The sequence below is a fragment of the Dermacentor andersoni genome, chromosome 3 (assembly GCF_023375885.2).
Source record: "Dermacentor andersoni chromosome 3, qqDerAnde1_hic_scaffold, whole genome shotgun sequence".
Classification (NCBI taxonomy): domain Eukaryota; kingdom Metazoa; phylum Arthropoda; class Arachnida; order Ixodida; family Ixodidae; genus Dermacentor; species Dermacentor andersoni.
This window is the reverse complement of record NC_092816.1, coordinates 143,829,159-143,847,556: the sequence shown is the minus strand read 5'-3', so window position 1 is coordinate 143,847,556 and position 18,398 is coordinate 143,829,159. Positions and strand designations below refer to the sequence as shown.

At 45.5% G+C, this 18,398-nt stretch overlaps 1 protein-coding gene across 3 annotated transcripts in view; it reads left to right on the top strand.

The window, feature by feature from the left end:
* Positions 1-16,544, top strand: part of LOC126525109 (uncharacterized) — a 53,499-nt gene extending 36,955 nt beyond the window's left edge. For 2 of the 3 annotated variants that reach the window (XM_050173167.3, XM_055067539.2), the window contains exons 6-7: positions 122-211; positions 14,342-16,544. In XM_050173167.3, coding sequence (XP_050029124.2) covers positions 122-211; positions 14,342-15,583 — 1,332 coding nt within the window. In that variant the 3' untranslated portion in view covers positions 15,584-16,544. Of the gene's footprint in view, positions 1-121; positions 212-2,099; positions 2,179-14,341 lie in introns of those variants that run through there. The other variant, XR_011893472.1, reaches the window with a different exon arrangement.
* Positions 16,545-18,398: the final 1,854 nt, after the last annotated feature.

Below are 18,398 nucleotides of genomic sequence, written 5' to 3'. Positions count from 1 at the left end.
ATTTGAGGGGGGCTGCAGAACAGATTTTTCAAATAATATGCCCATAGAAAGGGACCTCCCTAATAATTGGTGCAAGGTGGATAACTAATTAACAATTCAGTTTTAATTTTTCCTTTCACAGATGGACGGTGCGGTCATGGATTGCTCCTACTGGTGCATAGACGGTCGGAATGAATACAGCGTTGACCTCTTGGACAGGACGTTCTGTGCTGTGAGTAAACCCGTATGTGACACACAATGTTTAGCTACAAGGTGCCCTGGAACACTATTTGAATATACTAAGAAAACGTTGCCGATCTGTCGTAGAGGCTGCTATGAACCAAATGTGAGCCAAATAAAACTGCACTGCATGCAGCAGAAAATTCACTATATTCTGCTGAAAACGTCAAATAATCGCTTGCTTTCGCTTCCTCAATGTCCTCTTGCAGCGTCATCGCAAGCAGCTAGACCCACCGCGCCTATTGGCTAATTTCGTGATCGCGAGTGCATTCTCAGTAACACATTTTTGCTAATTTTGAGTTAATTAAATGAAGATATGTATATATGCGAGCTCCAAAAAAAATCATGTCATCGTTCCACTGCTGGTATACAGACAACAATTGCGCGTAGCGGCATCTGCTGCACGGGGCCTGCGAGATAGCGGCTTCGCGCTGCGCAGTCTAGACTACCGCGGCCATCAAAGGGTGCCGCGGCAATCAACATTTGGCCGGGCTTGGCTATCTTGGCTTTTCCGCTGTGTAGCTTCGAGCGCGCTAGCGGAGACAATCGCAAAGAGAAAGCCGGGTAACTGTGGTAAAACTTCTCGTATTGTTGAAGGACCAGAAAAATTATTGTCGCATGAGATTCGTGAGTGGACGTAATTTAACAACGAGTCGATTCTATGATTAGTTAAAAAAGTATTTCAGGGGCCGCTCAAGCCATAACAGAACCATACCGACTGAAACGCATGTTTCTGCTCGCAGACAGTTTTGCTTGTTGGTGCTAAGCGCGGAAACGTTACCACAACCGTAATAAGCATGGAACACAAAGAAAAAGCTTTTCTGTTTAAAGACTCAGTATTTTGCAAGTGCTAGCCCTCATTTGTATCATAGAGTCCTGTCTAACCCATGAAAACTCAGGGCTCTTTCACCCTGGCCGACCAGCACACAATTTAGGTCGCAATCTTATAGAGGAGACCAGGGGGAGGTACATACAGCGAGACGCGAATAGGGTTCTATCAGGCGAACACAAACGAGAAAATTTAAAAACAAATAACTCCTTAGAACTTATTGTGTGCAATGCAAATATTCACCGACGACTACGATACTGTCTAATGAAAAGTTTGAGCGCAGGTGTATATGTGTTTTAATTTAGCGATATATATGCTGGCGCGGACAATCTGTCTCGTACGGCACGTTGCAAACGGAGCGATGTGAGAAGCGGGTGCGTCGTTAATGGAGATATCACGAGAGACGGCGTGGGGGTGACGCGTGGGTGCAATTGACAGCAGCCGCCGCAGACCGAGCTCCGCTCATGTAGCGCTTTTCTTCCATACAGACGACGCTCGGTACTCTGGCGCCATCTCATAGCATTGTCACCGCAAAGCCCGTCTCACGCGCTACTGCGGTTTTCTTATCACACATTCACCATACACTCCTTGTCCACTTTCCATCTCATAGTTACGGTGCAACCACCTCCTGCGCCTTCCTCCTCGCACTCTCTTCGATATCGACGTGTTCCACCTCGCGCTGAGCTATCCGTTCTTTCATGCTTTGCTGTGTTCGCTTGCTCCGTTACGAGGGACAACGCCAACGCTAGGGTAACGCACGTAAGAGCTGCGCTCTAAAAGGAAGATCAAATACAATGAAAACATGGCAGGTACAGCACACATTCTTCGTACATAAATGTGAAACCTAAAATGTGTCAACGTAGAATAGGTTGTACGCAGTGGCAGTAGAATTATTTCATAAACAGGGTTTGAAAATGCAACAGAAAATCGGAAATACAAACATTTACCTCTCCTAGCGTGTCATACACCCAGCGCATCAAACACGAGTGCGAGCTTAGAAGTCATTTGCCTGTTAAATGCAGGTAAGGAATCTGGTCTGTGACCTTTGCAGGGACCAAGCACCTTGCACCAACGAAGAAAAAAAATCTGAAAATCCACCGAAGTACACTGGTGGACATGAGGTCGTGCAGTTGGGCTCCACGTTGCGATGTCGTTACCGACATTGGGATGGAGGGAAAAGGCAAAAAGCGCTGTTCTGCCGTGCGTTTGGTGCACTGTAAAGAACTCCATGTGATCGAAATAACTTGGAAGCCTCAGTTTTGCGTACCTCATAATTAGACCGTGGTATTGTCTAGTAAAACCCCCGAATTCATATAAATAAGGAAATGTCTATTTTTACAAAAGTGCTTCCGCTACAGTTAATCCAGCCATTTTACCCACAGTCATCAAATCAACATCTCGGCTTGTCATGATGGAAAAAAAATAGTCAAATAGTTATAGAGAGTTCGGTACTCTGAACATTATAGGTGTACTAAAAATTTGGGGAGCCACCTGATAGAACAGTTCCATTTTGCACAAAGTCATTTTATGTGAGAAAGATCATAGATTCTTGCCGCGTTGTTATCGACAGAAACGTATCGTAAAACCCTCAGCTTTGGTACTTCAAGAAGAGGATAACCTCTATCACTGAGCTGCTAAGGTTCGGCTCCAGTAAAACGCGGGGCACATCAGTAACATCTATCCTTCAACGGTACTGGACGCTCTTCCTATGATACTTCCGCTATAGCACACAAGTTCCGTCCAACGGTGCCAAGACTAAAAACCACGTCCTACAGATGATTCAATGTCAAGCCTTTTGAACATGTCTGGGGCTACTTCAGTTTGTTGTAACTGTAGCAACGATTGTCATCGCCAGCGATCACCCATAACCAAATATATGCCTGTCCGCGCACTCTATGCCCATATTCGTCATAGAATTCGAGTCCCAGACCACCATCTTGCTCGCTTGACAGAGAAGAGTCCGAAGACAGCATTTTCCAGAGTAGCTGTGGCTAAGTATCACTCTGTGCCACTGACATTCCATCGCTAACAAGAACGCCATCTCCTCCATGGTGGCTGGCAAAGCATAGATGTACTTTGCAGCTCCAGGGATTGCATAGAAAGCTAACCTATCTTCTGCGGCTCTCTCGCCGATCACTTTGGAAATTTTACAGACTTCGTATGAAACCCACCTATCGTTACACGAATGATTCAGTTTCCGTAAGCTTGATGGTAACCTATGTTATCGCCCCACAATCTGTCGTCAATGGGTTCAAGGCTTTATATTTAACATCGACGGGTTCTGCTCTCGCCACTTTCATGCCGCTGTCGAATATGTTGAAGATAAAAAGAAACACATTGCAAACAGGCTATATTCTGCTATATTGAAGTACCTCTTCAAAGTGTGCCGCCTTTGAGACACAGAAATTACGACCGACACGTGTCCCAAATCAACATTTGTCATTGCGTTTCTGACGAAGGCCATGACATAATGTATATGTGGTCGCCGGGACATTGTGCAATCTTTGTCAACCACATCGGCGACGTCGCAGCCCGATGTACCTGTTCTGGAGAAAAGACGCTCCCTATACCACTATCAAGAGCAGACGCTACGAGAGCTTCGCCATCTCGCACGTAACATAGCGTTCAGACGCTGGCATACTCTGCAGAACTCCAACCGTCACCTACACAGCCTTCCGAGTAGCTCCCAAGAATATAGCCGCTGGTGGATTTATGGGAATGTCAATTAGACGAAACCAGCACGACGCTGCTTGAATGTGCCTTCATCAAATGTACATTATACTTTGCGTGTTTCTATAGTGATTATTCTCTTGGTGAAATGTTGTCTGCCAAAGCCAGGCAATAAAAAAATCTACACAGCCGGGATCGATCATCACCAGTGCAGTTACTACCAGATAATTCCCGTCGTCAGAGAACACTGCTGTGACGACTGTTTTTTTTAAATTTACTATGGGGTTTTACGTGCCAAAACCACTTTCTGATTATGAGGCACGCCGTAGTGGAGGACTCCGGAAATTTCGACCACCTGGGGTTCTTTAACGTGCACCTAAATCTAAGCACACGGGTGTTTTCGCATTTCGCCCCCATCGAAATGTGGCCGCCGTGGCCCGGATTCGATCCCGCGACCTCGTGCTCAGCAGCCCAACACCATAGCCACTGAGCAACCACGGCGGGTGCTGTGACGACTGTGGATCGCAGTCATCATCAGCAGAAGCAGCCTATATTAAGTCCACTGTGGGAATAACTCCTCTCCCTACGATCTCCAATTACCCCTGCCCTGTGCCAGTTTATTCCAAGTAGCACCCGCAAATTTCCTAATTTCTTCGCACCACCTCGTCTTCTGCCATCCTCTACTGCACTTCCCTTCTCTTGGGACCCATTCTGTAACCATGACGGTCAAACCGTTGTCTAACATGCGCACTATATGACCTGCCCAGCGCCATTTTTTTCTCTTTATCTCAATTAGAATATCGGCTATACCAGTTTCCTCTCTGATCCAAACCGCCTTCTTTCTGTGTGTTAACGTTATGCCTAGCATTCTTCGCTCCCTGGCTGCTTGCGCGGTCCTTAATTCTTTCTCAAGTTTCTTTGTCAGTCTCCAAGGCTCTGCCCCATATGTCAATCCCGGTGAAATGCACTGATTGTACACCTTCCTTTTCAATGACAATGGTAAGCATCCAGTGAGGAGCTGACAAGGTCTGCCATGTGCGATCCAACCCATTTTTATTCTTCTATGAATTTCCTTGTCATGATCAGGGTTCCCTGTGATTAATTGACCTAGGTAAACGTTATCCGTCACAGACTATAGAAGCTGACTGGCCATCCTAACATCATGTTTTCTTGCCCGGTTATCATCATCATATTTGTCTTCTGCATGTTAATGTTCAGCGGCACTCTTATACTTTCTCTGTTAAGTCCTTAATCATTTGTTGTAACTCGTCTGCAGTGTAACTGAGCAGAACAATGTCATCGGTAAACCGAAGGTTGCTGAGGTATTCACCGGCGATCCTTACTCCTATGCGTTGCCAGTTTAATAGCTTGAATACTTCTTCCAAGCACGCAGTGAATAGCATCGGATAGGTTGTGTCTCCTTCTCGGAGCCTTTTCTTTAAAAGTATCTTCCTGCAATTGAGGTAGCTGTGGAATCTCTGTAGATATTTTGAAAGATATTTACGTAAGCGCTCTGTGCTCCTTGATTACGTAATGCCTTTATGACTGCTGGTATCTCTACTGAATCAAATGCATTTTCGTAATCTATGATGGCTATATAGAGAGACTGACTGTACTCCGCCGATTTCTCGATTACCGGATTGATAACACGGGTGTGATCCATTTCAGAGTATCCCTTCTTGAAACCTTCCTGTTCCCTTGGTTGACTAAAGTCCAGTGTTGCCGTTATCCCATTGGAGATTATCTTGGTGAAGATTTTATATAATACTGGGAGTAAGCTAATGGGCCTATAATTTTTGAATTCTTTAACATCTCCCTTTTTGTGAATTAGTATAGTGTTTGCATTCTTGCAGCTTTCTGAGACCCTTGCAGTCGTTAGACACTTCGTATAGAGAGCCACTAGCTTTCCAAACATTATGTCTTCTCCATGTTTGATTAAATCGACTGTTAGTCCATCTTCTCTTGCCGCTCTTCCTCATTTCATGCCTTGCAGCGCCTTTGTGTCCTCATTGCTTGTCATAGGCGAAGTTTCTGTATGCTGTTCATTACTGTTACGAATGAAGTTAGCCTGAGTTCTCTGGGTACTGCACAATTCAGTACAGAATTATTCCGGTGCTTTTACTCTACATTCGAGATTGCTGACAATATTACCCTCATTATCTTTCAGTGCATACATCTTGGTTTGCCCTATGCCAAGTTTTCTTCTCACTGAGAACAGGTTGCGTCCATATTTTGTGACTTCTTCAGTTCTTCTTATGTTATAATTCCAATATCACCTATTTTCGCCGTTTTGATCAGTTTTGACAGTTCCGCGAATTCTAACGTAACTCTTCGGTTGAACACTTTCATTCTTTGTCGTTTCCTTATTAGGTCCTTTCTTTCCCAGGAGAGCTTGCCTACTGGTTGCCTTGGTGCCGTGCCTCCCCCATTAATTGCTGCCCCAGGAGTCAGCCTAATTATGGTTTGATTCATTACATCTATGTCATCATCTCTCTCTTCTAAGGCTGCATATTTGTTTGCAAGCACCAGCTTGAATTTTTCTGCTTTCCCCCGTACTGCCTCTTAGTTGACCTGTTTCTTCTTGAGCAATTTCACTCTTTCTTTCTTCAGAGTGAGGTGAATCCTAGCCCTCACTAAGCTATGAACACTGCACTCCTTTACCCTACCTATCACTTCTACATCCTGCACTATGCTGGGATCGGCAGAAAGTATGAAATAAATTTCGTTGCTTGTTTCCCCATTAGCGCTTCTTCAGGTCCACGTTTTGCAGCTACGCTTCTTGAAGAAGGTGTTCGTTATTCTCAGCTTATTTCTTTCTGCGAATTGTACTAGCATCTTCCCTCTTGCATTCCTGGAATTGACACCGTAGTTGCCGATTGCTTTCCCCACTTTTCAATTGAAGTAGCCCTTTACTGTAACGTGTTTAGTTTGCACTTTTCTCATCGCTAATTCAACATATTCATAAAACTGATCTATTTTACATCATCGTGATTGGGTATTGGGTCGTGGGTGTGTACTACGTTTAATTTATAGCTCTTATTTGGTTTCATTACGACTACTTCTACCTTCTCATTAATGCTTCTACCCTCTCATTAACATTCGTCAATTCTTCCCGCTATGTCCTTATGGATTAGTAATCCTATCCTGTATTGCTTCTTATCTGGCAGACCTCTATAGTAGAGGACATGGCCGTTAGTCAGCAGTGTATAAGCCTCACTAGTTCTTCTAACCTCACTGAGGACAATAATATCCAAGACAATGGCTGATAGTTCCTCAAAGAGTCCTGCTTATCTAGCCTCACTCGTCAGAGTTCGCCTCTTAAAGGTTGCCAGGGTCAGTTTTCATTGGCCGTCTGTCCAGGTCCAGAGATTCTTAGCACCCTTTGCTGTGTTACAGCTCTGACCCCCGCCTTGGCCCAGTGCTGTACAGCTGCTGGGGACTGAGGGCCATGGGATAATTGTAGGCATCATGAGGGAAGGGGTGGCCGAATACTTCACCACGGAGGTAAATTTCTGTTCTAGTGAGGGAGTGTCTTTGTTGAAGCTTGGTGGGCCTTCCTAATTTAGTTGTACCTGGATTAGTATAGCCTCACTCACTTTTCGCCGTGTCAGGCATTACTCCAAGCCTGCAGATGTAGTGCACTGGAGATCAAATTCAGGCACACCATTGTCCGATTTAAAAAAAAAAATTCGTACTTCCGACTATCGCTACCGAGCATTCGACATAGCTCAGTGAGACCATCCCGTATCCGACGAGGTCACCGTATCGCCGAAAAGTACAGCCCAGAGCTAGGAAGTTAGGAATGCTACGCCTCATGTAACATACAGTAGTTGCCTTCTTCAATAAGTGAGACATTGTTTGAACGTTTCGGGTGTGGAAGCAATTCACAGCACTGCAACCGCCACGCTCGCAATACAATTCGTAGTAATACAAACGAAAACACGCAAGAAAGAATAACAGAAATGTAGACGAAAGGAACGGACGCAAATACGATCGTTCTGACGTGATGAAAATTTGTGTGTTAACATTAGAAGTGTTGTGGCTACTTTCTTTTTTCCTTATTCTTTGCGTGAATAGTGTGAAACATTCCCGTCATTTCTCTCTGTTCCTCTTGGGCGGAAATTTTGCATCATCAAAGAAAGCCCCTTTTGGCAACGCGCCTCGTAAGTTCCTGCGGATAAATTCTTAAACCATTGTAGTGTTATGGAGCGTGCAGTGACAACATCTATCCGCGTATTAGTTCTGCGAATACGTTTGCAAGATCTGTATAAGCCAGGTTCTATGTATTGTAGGCTTACAAAGAGAGAATTGCGGCATGTGCAGATGTTATGAATTTGTCCGTGTTATATTTTAAAGTGCTTTAACTAGAAAGTATGTGCAAGGTATGTCAACAGTGTATTGCAAAGCCCTTTTCGTAAGGCTTTCATACCTAAGACATCCGTTGATTTATCCGCCCTCCGTGGGTTTTGCTGATCGCCATAGGTTGCAAGACATAGTGTAAATTCTCTGTGGTACTAACATCGTGTTTCCGGAATCTCACACCCGCATGCCGCCTTGGACGCGCCTATGTGCTCGATATATTTTCGGTGCATTTGAAAAGCACTTAAAACTTTTGTGAAAAAATCTAAAAAAATTAAGAAAGCTTTTAGCACTTACAGAGAAGCCCCGAGCCGCGCATCGACCGCTCGTTGTCGCGCTTGCGTTCCTCTTCGCGGCGTGCCTCTTCTCTTTCAATCGCATCAGCCTTCACTAACTCATACACCTATTGTATCGGAATGGCTGACTCACCCATGTGTGCTAAGGGAAGATGCGAAAAGACGACGCAGCATATCCTGTGCCCTTGTTCACGCTTCGACAGACAACGCCAAATTCTCCAGTGCACCCTCCCGCCTTTTACAGAAGCGCAAGTCTTCAGCCTGGTCTCATAGATGACCAGCCCAGAAAGCAAAAGAGCTCTTCTGCAGTAAATGAAGATGACTGGCTTGAGTGCTAGACCGTAGATGCTTGGAACTTATATAGTGCGCATGAATGAGTTAGACTGATGTGTCCCCTCACCATATTTTCACTACCCCGTCCCCCTCCCCACGCGTGCGTTAGCAAGCAAACTGGAAAACGCCTTGGTAGTCGCTCTGCCTTCCTTCCTTCCTTCCTTCCTTCTCTCTCTCCTCTTAAAGAGTCATATAGTTTACATTATAAAAATCAATCAGGCCAATCTATATCGCGCATCATTGGGCAAGAGCAGATTTTACTGCCTGTAGTATGTGTAAATACATACAGAAATTTCCCTAAAAGGCATACGCACTTTGAAAATAGCTATGAGGCTTGGATATATGTGCAGAATTTATGCCATGATATTGCTGCAAGTCCTCAATGCTGTGGACGAAGAACATGTTAAAGATAAAGACAAACGATAAACAGGATGAGCTGCGCCCCAGCCTGGCATTTCTGTTGTGGTGCCACTCGCTGCTAAGCCGTTTTTGATAAACTGTTTTCGACATTTCTCCGTAGCATCTTTGGTGTGGGTGCGGGGTATAAGCGAAGAAATGGCACTTTGCAGCGGGCATCTTGTGGGCACACAACCACGTTTACTGAGAGGACCGCGGCTCAGCCTCGGCTATCCCAACATCTGTTGCCTGGCCCAACTCCTAGACCCTGCTACCTCATCCGGTAATGTCGCCATTGTCGTCGAAGACTGGTTCACGGAATACGAGCTAGACAAGAACATTTGGTAGGACTAAACCTTCATGTTGGCTAACGTTATCTACTACTGCAAAGGATCGGCCCATGTTTGGTTCCAAAAACACCAGCAGGAACTGACTAGTTCGGATATTTGCAAGCAAAAATTATAGGACCTCTTCGGGAAGCCAGTGGGGCGCCAGCGAGCTGCAAAGAAGGAACTTGCTTGCGGAGACCCAAATACCAAGTGAACAATATCTAGCATTCATTCAGGAGGTGTTAGCTGTTTGTCGGGGGTTAACGAGGAAATGTCTGAAAGTGTCAAGGTAAGCCACATACTTAAATGAATTGCCCAAGACGCTCTAAATTTCTAGTATATAAGGACTACTCGACCATCGACAAGCTCATAAAAAAGTGCCGTCTCTCTGAAGAACCCAAGTGACGTCGTCTGAAGCAACAGTTCGTGGGGCTTGTAACACCGCCGTTACCTAGACGTGTGAGTACGCCCGACCACTTGGCACCGAAAGCTTGCTGCGTCTTGTGTGGCGTGAGATTGACGCTGCGTCTCTATCTGTTCCTCAGGCCCGTTCGTACGACGAGCTCCGCCCGGCAGTATCATTGATCCAAGCCGTCGTGCGCCAAGCGCTGGCAAATACAGACATACATCCAATCTTGGCTGTAAGTCGCCCTGCATTTAGCAATTTCTATCGGTCTCTCCGCCAACAATTGACCCATCCCCGATATCGCGATTCAAAACAGTGGTGCACGTGTGACGGAAGGCCAATATGCTTCAACTGCGATGGGATAGGCCATATTTACCCGCTATTGTCGATATCGCCAACCATCAACACATCTTCTCGCGTACACTTATCGCCCGGAAGAAAGTCGGTCCACTGCGTTTCGCGCTCGCAATGGCCCACCACAGCCTGATGTTCCTGCCTCAACTCTACTCTACGCTGCGACCACTCGCCATCGCCATAGAACCGGCGTTCTCGCTTCCGCTGCCCTATCGCTGACCATCATCATAGCTTCGTCGTCTATCTTTGGAAAACTCACCCTTGCAGCTCCCAGAGGTAATGCTACATTGGGCAACCGGCCAGTAAATCTCCTGTTCACTGCGGATGCCCGACAAAACCTTTTGAATCTTGAAGTGGACGGTGTGTCTGTCTCGGCGCTCATAGACACTGGAACACAACTATCTGTCATGAGCTCTCTGCTTTCTTGTCATATCCGCAACGCTTTTACGGCCGCGACATCGCCTCTTGTTCGCGTTAACGACGCCGGTACACCTTGCGTCTTTGGCATGTGCACTGCGCGTGTGAGCTTCGCTGGCCACCAGACCTCAATCTATACGTCTTTCTGTACCAGTCCCCGTGACGTCAACTTCACTCATGGCTTCTTCAGTACCCCTTCTGCGCTAATTGATTGCTCATCTGGCCTTCTAGAGTTGGAACTGCCTTCTGTACCTGACTGCAACACCGAGTCGCCACTGCTTTTATTTATCGCCAAACTTGTTCGTCTGCTATCAGCTACCACGACGTATGCCACGTTTGCGTTTACGTTTACGTTTACTATGTCATTTCCCCTTCTCCGGGCGATTTTTACGCGGTGTTTTGCGCTGACTCTATTGTGGTTTTGCCACGAACCGGGTGTGTGCACTTATTCTTAAATTTAGACGCATCCAACTATTTCTTCCTGAAGGCATCACGCTGAGCAGCATACTACTTTTAGACGTACAGGGCCTTCTGGCCCTGCATATTGACGCCCCACCACTGTCACCTGGAAGCCCGCACCAAAAGTACTATGTTTCACGACCCTCGTGACGATATAGTTGCCTCCCTCTTTCTCAGTGAGGCGGTATCTGCAGCCTATTAGCGTCTTACCGGGATGTTCTTGATTTTTCTTCCCCGCATCTTGGCCAGACATCACTCATAACCCGTCACGTCGATAATGGAGATACTAGACCCATCCATAGGCGCCACTACGGAGTGTTTGCAACAGATGCTCAGAAAATCGTGACTAAGGACATCATAGAATCATCTGCGAAATCTTGGGCGAATATCGACTATCAGCCCCTGAACAATATTGCACAAAAGGACGTGCATCCTCTGCAGTGAATGGACGATGCACTCGACTCTCTCCACGGCGCAAGGTACTGTTCCATAGGGCTTCGGCCCGGTTATTGGCGAATTGCTGTTGACTAGCAGGATCGCGAAAAGAATGCCTTTATTACAGCCGACCGTGTACCGCTAGCTTACAGGCATGTAATGCCGCAGCAGCATTTGTACGAATGATGGTGTCCCTCCTTTGCGGATCGAGTGGTCTCTTTACTTGTGTTACCTTGACGATGTCATCGTTTCTTCGTCTACCTTCTCCAGTCGTCTCCAACGACTATTGGCCGTTTTGCACCTTTTTCGCAACGCCCGGCTACAACTAAACTCCTCCAAATGCCATTCCTGCAGCCGAGAGATCACCGTACTTGGCCATCTTGTTGATGCGGCTGCTATCCGGCCTGACTCTGCCAAAGCACGCGCTGTTATCAACTTTATGTTATCAACTATATAGGTCGCACATCCACTATGTTTGGCCCCTGCTCGTACTTTCGTCCCTTTATGAAAGGCTTTGCAAAGACGTTGCAGAGTGATGCCAGTGGCCATGGCACGGGCGCTGTTCGGGCTCAGTGTCAACGTGGCCAGGACTGCGTTATTGCCTATGCTAGCCGCCTGCTTTCCACCGCTGAGCGAAATTATTTTATTACAGAAAGAAAGAGAAAGAGTGCGTCGCTCTTGTTCGCGCCATCGCAAAATTTCCGCCTTATCTGTATGGCAGACTTTTTACCGTCGTCACTGACCGCCATGCTTTCTGCTGTCTATCCGTTCAAATATCCCGCAGTTCACCGTTGACGCTGGACATTATGGCTTCAAGAATACTCATATGCAGTCATCTACAAGTCTGGCCGTTTGCATAGGGATGCCTACTACATTTCCCGTCATCCCCTCGACTACCCTGAACCTGCACCAAGCGACTACAGTCATTGTGTGCTTGCCGTCTCTGTACTCTTCAACACTGCTGCTGAACAACACCGTGACCCGGTCCTACGAAAGATTATCGACCGTCTCAACTCCCACACACCTGATGTTTCTCTCTGTCTCTTTGTGCTAAACTATGAGACTTTGAATCTTCGCAGTTGCCTTTCACGTGGTCCTGATCCCTTGTGATTGTTGCACGTCCCCGCTCGGCTGTTCTGGCCCATCTTCATGATGTGCCAACAGCTGTCCACTACGGTATTTCACGCACATATGATTGCGCACACCGTGGGTACTGCTGGCCAGGCATGTCCCGCTTGCTGTGTCGTTACGTGGCCTCTTGTAACCTTTGTCAGCCTTGAAAAAAGCGGCTACTCCCACTTGCTCGCTATATTCAGTCTCTAAGCCTTCCATGTAAGCCGTTTGATCAAATCGGCCTTGACTTACTTGGCCCGTTTCTTCTGTCTATACCATGAAACAGATGGGTCACTGTAGCTACAGACTATGCGACTCGATTCGCGATCACCCGTGCTCTCACCGCCAGCTGCGCGACCGTCGTAAGGTGCTCATTGCTCAACAGCGTCAGTCTCCAGCATGAGGCACCTCAATAACGCCTAACTACCTGGGGCAGACAGTTTCTTTCGAAGCTGATCGAAGACATGCTACTGTCTTCTTCGAGAGAACATAACCGGACCACGGTGCACCATCCATAGACGCATGGCTTGACTGGAAGACATGAGACCCTGGGTATTAGCATTATTCGCGGTATTTGGCCAAAATCCTACGTAGCCCATAGACACTTCGATGCCTTCTTCCGCGTTTCGTCCTACCGAGTATGCTAAAGAAGCCGTTGCTCGGGCCAACCATGCACCTAAAGTTGCCCGCGCTCGCATCAGCGAGTCGCAGGTCCACCAGCAATCTCGCTGCATTAGCCATCGCAGGACTACCCACTCTGCCCCTGGGTCCTTTGTGCTCCTATTGTTCTTAGCATGCCGTGTCGGCCTTTCCGAAAAGCTGCTGTGGCCGTACAGGGGCCGATATTCAGGTGTGCTTTTAAGTGACCGACGTAACGTAAGAAATCGTTCCACTGTCTTCGTCCTCATCGGCTCAACTCCTCACCGACATTGTGCACGACATCTGCCTGAAGCCCTGTTATGTCCCAGACAGATTAACCCTGTGTGAAGTGAACATTTTCCATGCTGACGTATTTCGACTGCACGGAGTCGGTCCTTTCGCCGCCCGAGGAGGGTAATGTTACGAGCGAACTGTCATGCGGAGAGACAAGACCTTGCATAGCCAATGAGAAAGAGGACGAGCTGTACTCCGACCCGTCATCTTTGTTTTTGTGGCGCATTGGCTGTCATTGTGTATAGATAGTAGGTAAACCTGTTCTGGCGTCTACGCGTAACAATAAATTGCTTGATGACGCAAAAGATATGCACTAATCCGCACTTGTTTGCCAGTCAAGAGGCTGTGGTTATAAAAGCATATAGAAACATACACATCTAGAAATATATCCCTAGATATACAAACGGATGAACGTTAGACAGTAGTGGGCTAGGCAAACAAAGCTTTGCTTTAAGAAATTGTGGCTGAAGGACTAAGCACTGTGCAAAATTAACATGATCGAAGCATACAACGAATACTACAAAAAATGTTCGTCCATTTGTTATTAAGGGTAAGCGAATATATCGCAGCATTCGTGTAGGCAGCCATCAAAGCAATTCAGTGTTACATGGTTCTCTCTACGGTCAATATTTTAAGCCTTAGTAAATTGGGCATGGTATTGATATGAGGTTAAGTTTCGAGAAATATTTTCGGCTGGCCACGCGGACGTAGTATGCTTGTACTGAAGTTCGTGTGCATAGTATATCGTACCGATGCAAGAAAGGTAACCGTTCTCTCTTGTTATTTTCTTTAGGGATCGGATACCAACCGAGGACTCTGCATGGAAGGCAGCTGCGACATGTCGCAACCGCTCAATATGGCCCTAATGCATCGGTACAGGGAGACCAAGCCAGGGGAACGAGCTCGTGGAAGTACTACTCCTAAAATTTCAACTAAGCAGGGAGTTTCAGTTGGCAACAATGCTAGCACAGTTCAATTTATTGAACCAAATATACGCTCCAGTGAAATAGGATACCCTGTTTACAGCGGCCGTTCCACTCCGCAACATGGAAACATTGCGACTAATACAGGCGTGTTAGGCACCGTAGCAACAGAGAGTGTAATGAGCGTAGAACATTCTCACTCAGCCTTGACGTTAACGATGACACCAGCGGTGAGCAAGTCCACAGCTTATAAGAATATAGCAGCAGAAAGAACCTTCTATGTAGAACAGTACATGCCTACTCAATCAGAATATGCGATACCAGCTACAACATTAGACACGACAAGCGTGGTGGGACAAAACGTTTCCTATCGAGGCAAGGACGAAAGGACAGAAAGTACGACACGTATTGTAGAAATCGAGGGGGTAAACATACCAGATGTTCCTGAAGTTGAAATGACATTTACTTCAAAGCAGAGTGGATTTGCCACGACGGTGGCTACTAATGCTCGGGCGATCGATACGTCGCAATACCAAAATTCTTTGACACGTGTTGTGGATACAGACCATGTCTCGAGCTCCGGGCCAAAAATAAAGAATGAATTCCATCTCGAGACGAGTATAACAAGCCCATCACAGCCAGTTACTGACACTTATAGTCATGAGACGGCGAGTACAAACCCGAGTTCTAGTGAAATAATGACTCTCACAACATCTAATTTTCTATCAAATGAGATGGAGGAAGTACACAAATTACCTGAATACAGGTATGAAACAACACCTAGTACACCTTGGAGTAAAGTTCCTTTAACAAAACAGGGAACTGAGTCTCGTGGCAACTCAACAACCAGATTAGAGAAAACAACGTATAGAACGACGGCGAATCCTCATTCCATGGCTAGAGAACGATCAGCTTTCACACACGCCCATAACCCACTTACCAGTCACAACGCAGAAAGTGAACCTGAAGGACCAGGTTCTGACGAGATAGAGCATTCGAGAAGATATCCATACGTTATATTCACCGACTTTTTTTACAAGTTTGCCACCACGGTAAGGATGTCAGATGTCGCATCAAATGGGCACGGCGAAGCAGCTGACGCTGGTACATGAGCAGAATGACCAACAATGTCTGCTCCCACCATTTCAGCCACCATTTATATCAGTGGTGACTGAATCGCCTCAGAAAAGAAGCATTTCGTGTTCCTTTCTTATTTGAAAGAGCAGGTAATATTACTGCACTATAAGCTCTGCACTTTTACTATCTTTTAGGTTCTAAATAGTAATATAAAACATAGCAGCTTAGAGGACTATTCTCACTTATTCTTATAGCTTCTACTGGTAAGCACCCCACTAACATGTAAATGCGCTTCTTTTTAATCATTCATCTTTTTGTGTATGAGTGCCTGTTTTTAATGTGTAATGTATAGTAACCTATAATATTCCCACTCCTGCTGTAGCCCTATGTTGGGCTGCAGTATACGTAAATAAAAAGATAGAGATTGATTGATAGATAAATGATGGACACAAGATGTCTGAAACTCACAAAGAGTTCTTCGCATTAAAAGCGAAACTTCACATTACGTCAGAGAAGCGCAGCAGCTCGTGTACCATTAACTGTATCCCACTCCGTGTAACCCCGTCCCGTTTTCCTTCCTCCCCAAATCATAACTAGCAAGAGGGGAAGTCCCAGCCTTGTAACAAAATACATCTTTGCCTCCACCCCCACCGAAAGCGGTGAGCGCTACCGTCACAATTGAAGACAACATGGTCATTAAGCCGACAATAATAATGATGATGATGAACTTAGTATCTTTGGCACATACCCACTTACGGGCAATGGACAAGAACCAGGCAGAATTTACATAGGTGTTGAATGAATGAATTTAAGAATTTCTAATCTTTAATAGGGAACGTTTTCCTGCTTCGGTCCTTTTCCTCTTATCGAAACAAATTTTTCAGCCACATTAGCAACTTTTATTTTAAATGATACATGCTGAAACACCGCAAGACTTCCCGCGTATACTATTTTGCCAGCTTCAGCGTCATTGAAAATAAAATATTTCTACAGCGATGCTGTACATGGTTACGTATTTCACAGTAATTAGAAAGCTGAAAGCTGTCGCCACTGCCATTAAGAAATAACGAAAATAAATGCATGCACCCTTGTCAAACCCTATGTGATATGCTACAGTTTCGCTAGCCATCCACCTTCATAGTGGAATGGCTCCTCATTTTTTTATTTCTTTCATACTATGAACATACATGCCAAAAAGGGGTGGCTGTTGTTGGGCACAAGGGGCAGTTACGAAAACCAGGGTGGTTCACTAAAAGAAAACCAGAAAAATTCTTGTGTAGAATTAGCTTTCAAACAATATTATACAGTCATAAGCCATAAGTCACACTGAAAGGAAATTTTATTAAGGTCACATTGAAGAATGGAGAATTTGGACTCATTAAAAACTACGCGGTACAGAACACAATCGTCTGCAAAGAGCCTTGTATTAGACGTAGCAGAATCAGGCAGGTCATTATCACAAATTAGAAAAAGGAAATACCCAATGACTAACCCCTGAGGAACACCAGATGTTACAAAGCATAATTTAGAGTCATGACCATTCACAGAAATATACTGTGTTCTATTCTGCACGAAACATTCAAGCCATTTAAGCAAGCTGCAGTCAAGATGGAGTACCCGGAGTTTCACTAATTGTAGTCAACTTAAGGCCGTGTCAAAAACTTTCGCAAAGTCAAGAAAGATGAAGTCAATCACTAGAGCTCAATCTAAAGCAGAAGTCAAATTATTAGTACAGGTTAGTAATTAAGCCTCACAAGTATAATGTTTAACGAAAGCCATGCTGCTGTTACGTTGAAAAGTTATTAGACTTGAGAAAACTAGCAAGGTTGTAGTAGATTATTTGCTCTAATAATTTATATGGGATAGAAGTTCAGGAGATCGACCGATAGTTCAAAGGGACGTTAAAGGCTGTTTAAAGGGAGACTGGGACTGTTTCTATACAATTCCATAAACTTGCAACGCTTGTTTCGTGCCAAGAAAGGACTTCAATTACGAGGAAATTGCATTTAAAGAGGCCGAATACCTTTTTCGAAATTCTGATCTCCCGCCACCCAACCTGCAGAGTGGTGACGTTACGTACGCCATAACCACCCCTTGCGGCCGTCGGTGAGTATAACGGCAACCGACCGATGGCGGCACCGAGCCAAGAGGATTCGCAGCTACATCATCTTTTTGGTGAAGAGGCGTAGACCATTCCGACATTCCTCCACATACATGGAAATTGAATTTTCTGCTACTTGCAGCTTGTGCGAGTTTCGCGAGTCAGCAAAAGCAGCACAGCACTACTCGATAACGAAACTGCTGAAACGCGAAAGCGTGGGCGGCACAGAGTCGAGCGAAGACGAAACATTTCGACCACCCGCGTCGTTGTCAAGAGTAATTTCAATGAGATCTTTTTTCTGAACGTGGAATAGAACTGAATGAGTAACATTTTATTTCGTCTTATAATACAATACAATGATCTTTTTTGCAACCACCGGTTGAGTACTAGTGACAGAATTTAACTGAGGGGTGGTTTCGTCATCGGGCAAGTGCTTGAATGTCCCGGGGAAGAGTCCAATCGTGTCCTCCATTTACTCCGTATCTCGATTAATACGGCCCTGTTCGCGATAATATTGACGCCTTGGATTTTTCAGCACTAATCTATCATTTCAGCTTGACTTAATATTTGCCTCAAGTGTCCCTTCGAAGGGTTACGAATATCACAAGACTACTGGACTGGAATCACCTTCGCCGTCTTCTAATCGTCCGGCAGTGTTGAAGTCTGTAAAGACTCAGGAAAAATATATGCCAAGAAAGCAGAGGAATATATTACTGCACTCTTAACAAATTTGTAATGTATATTATCAA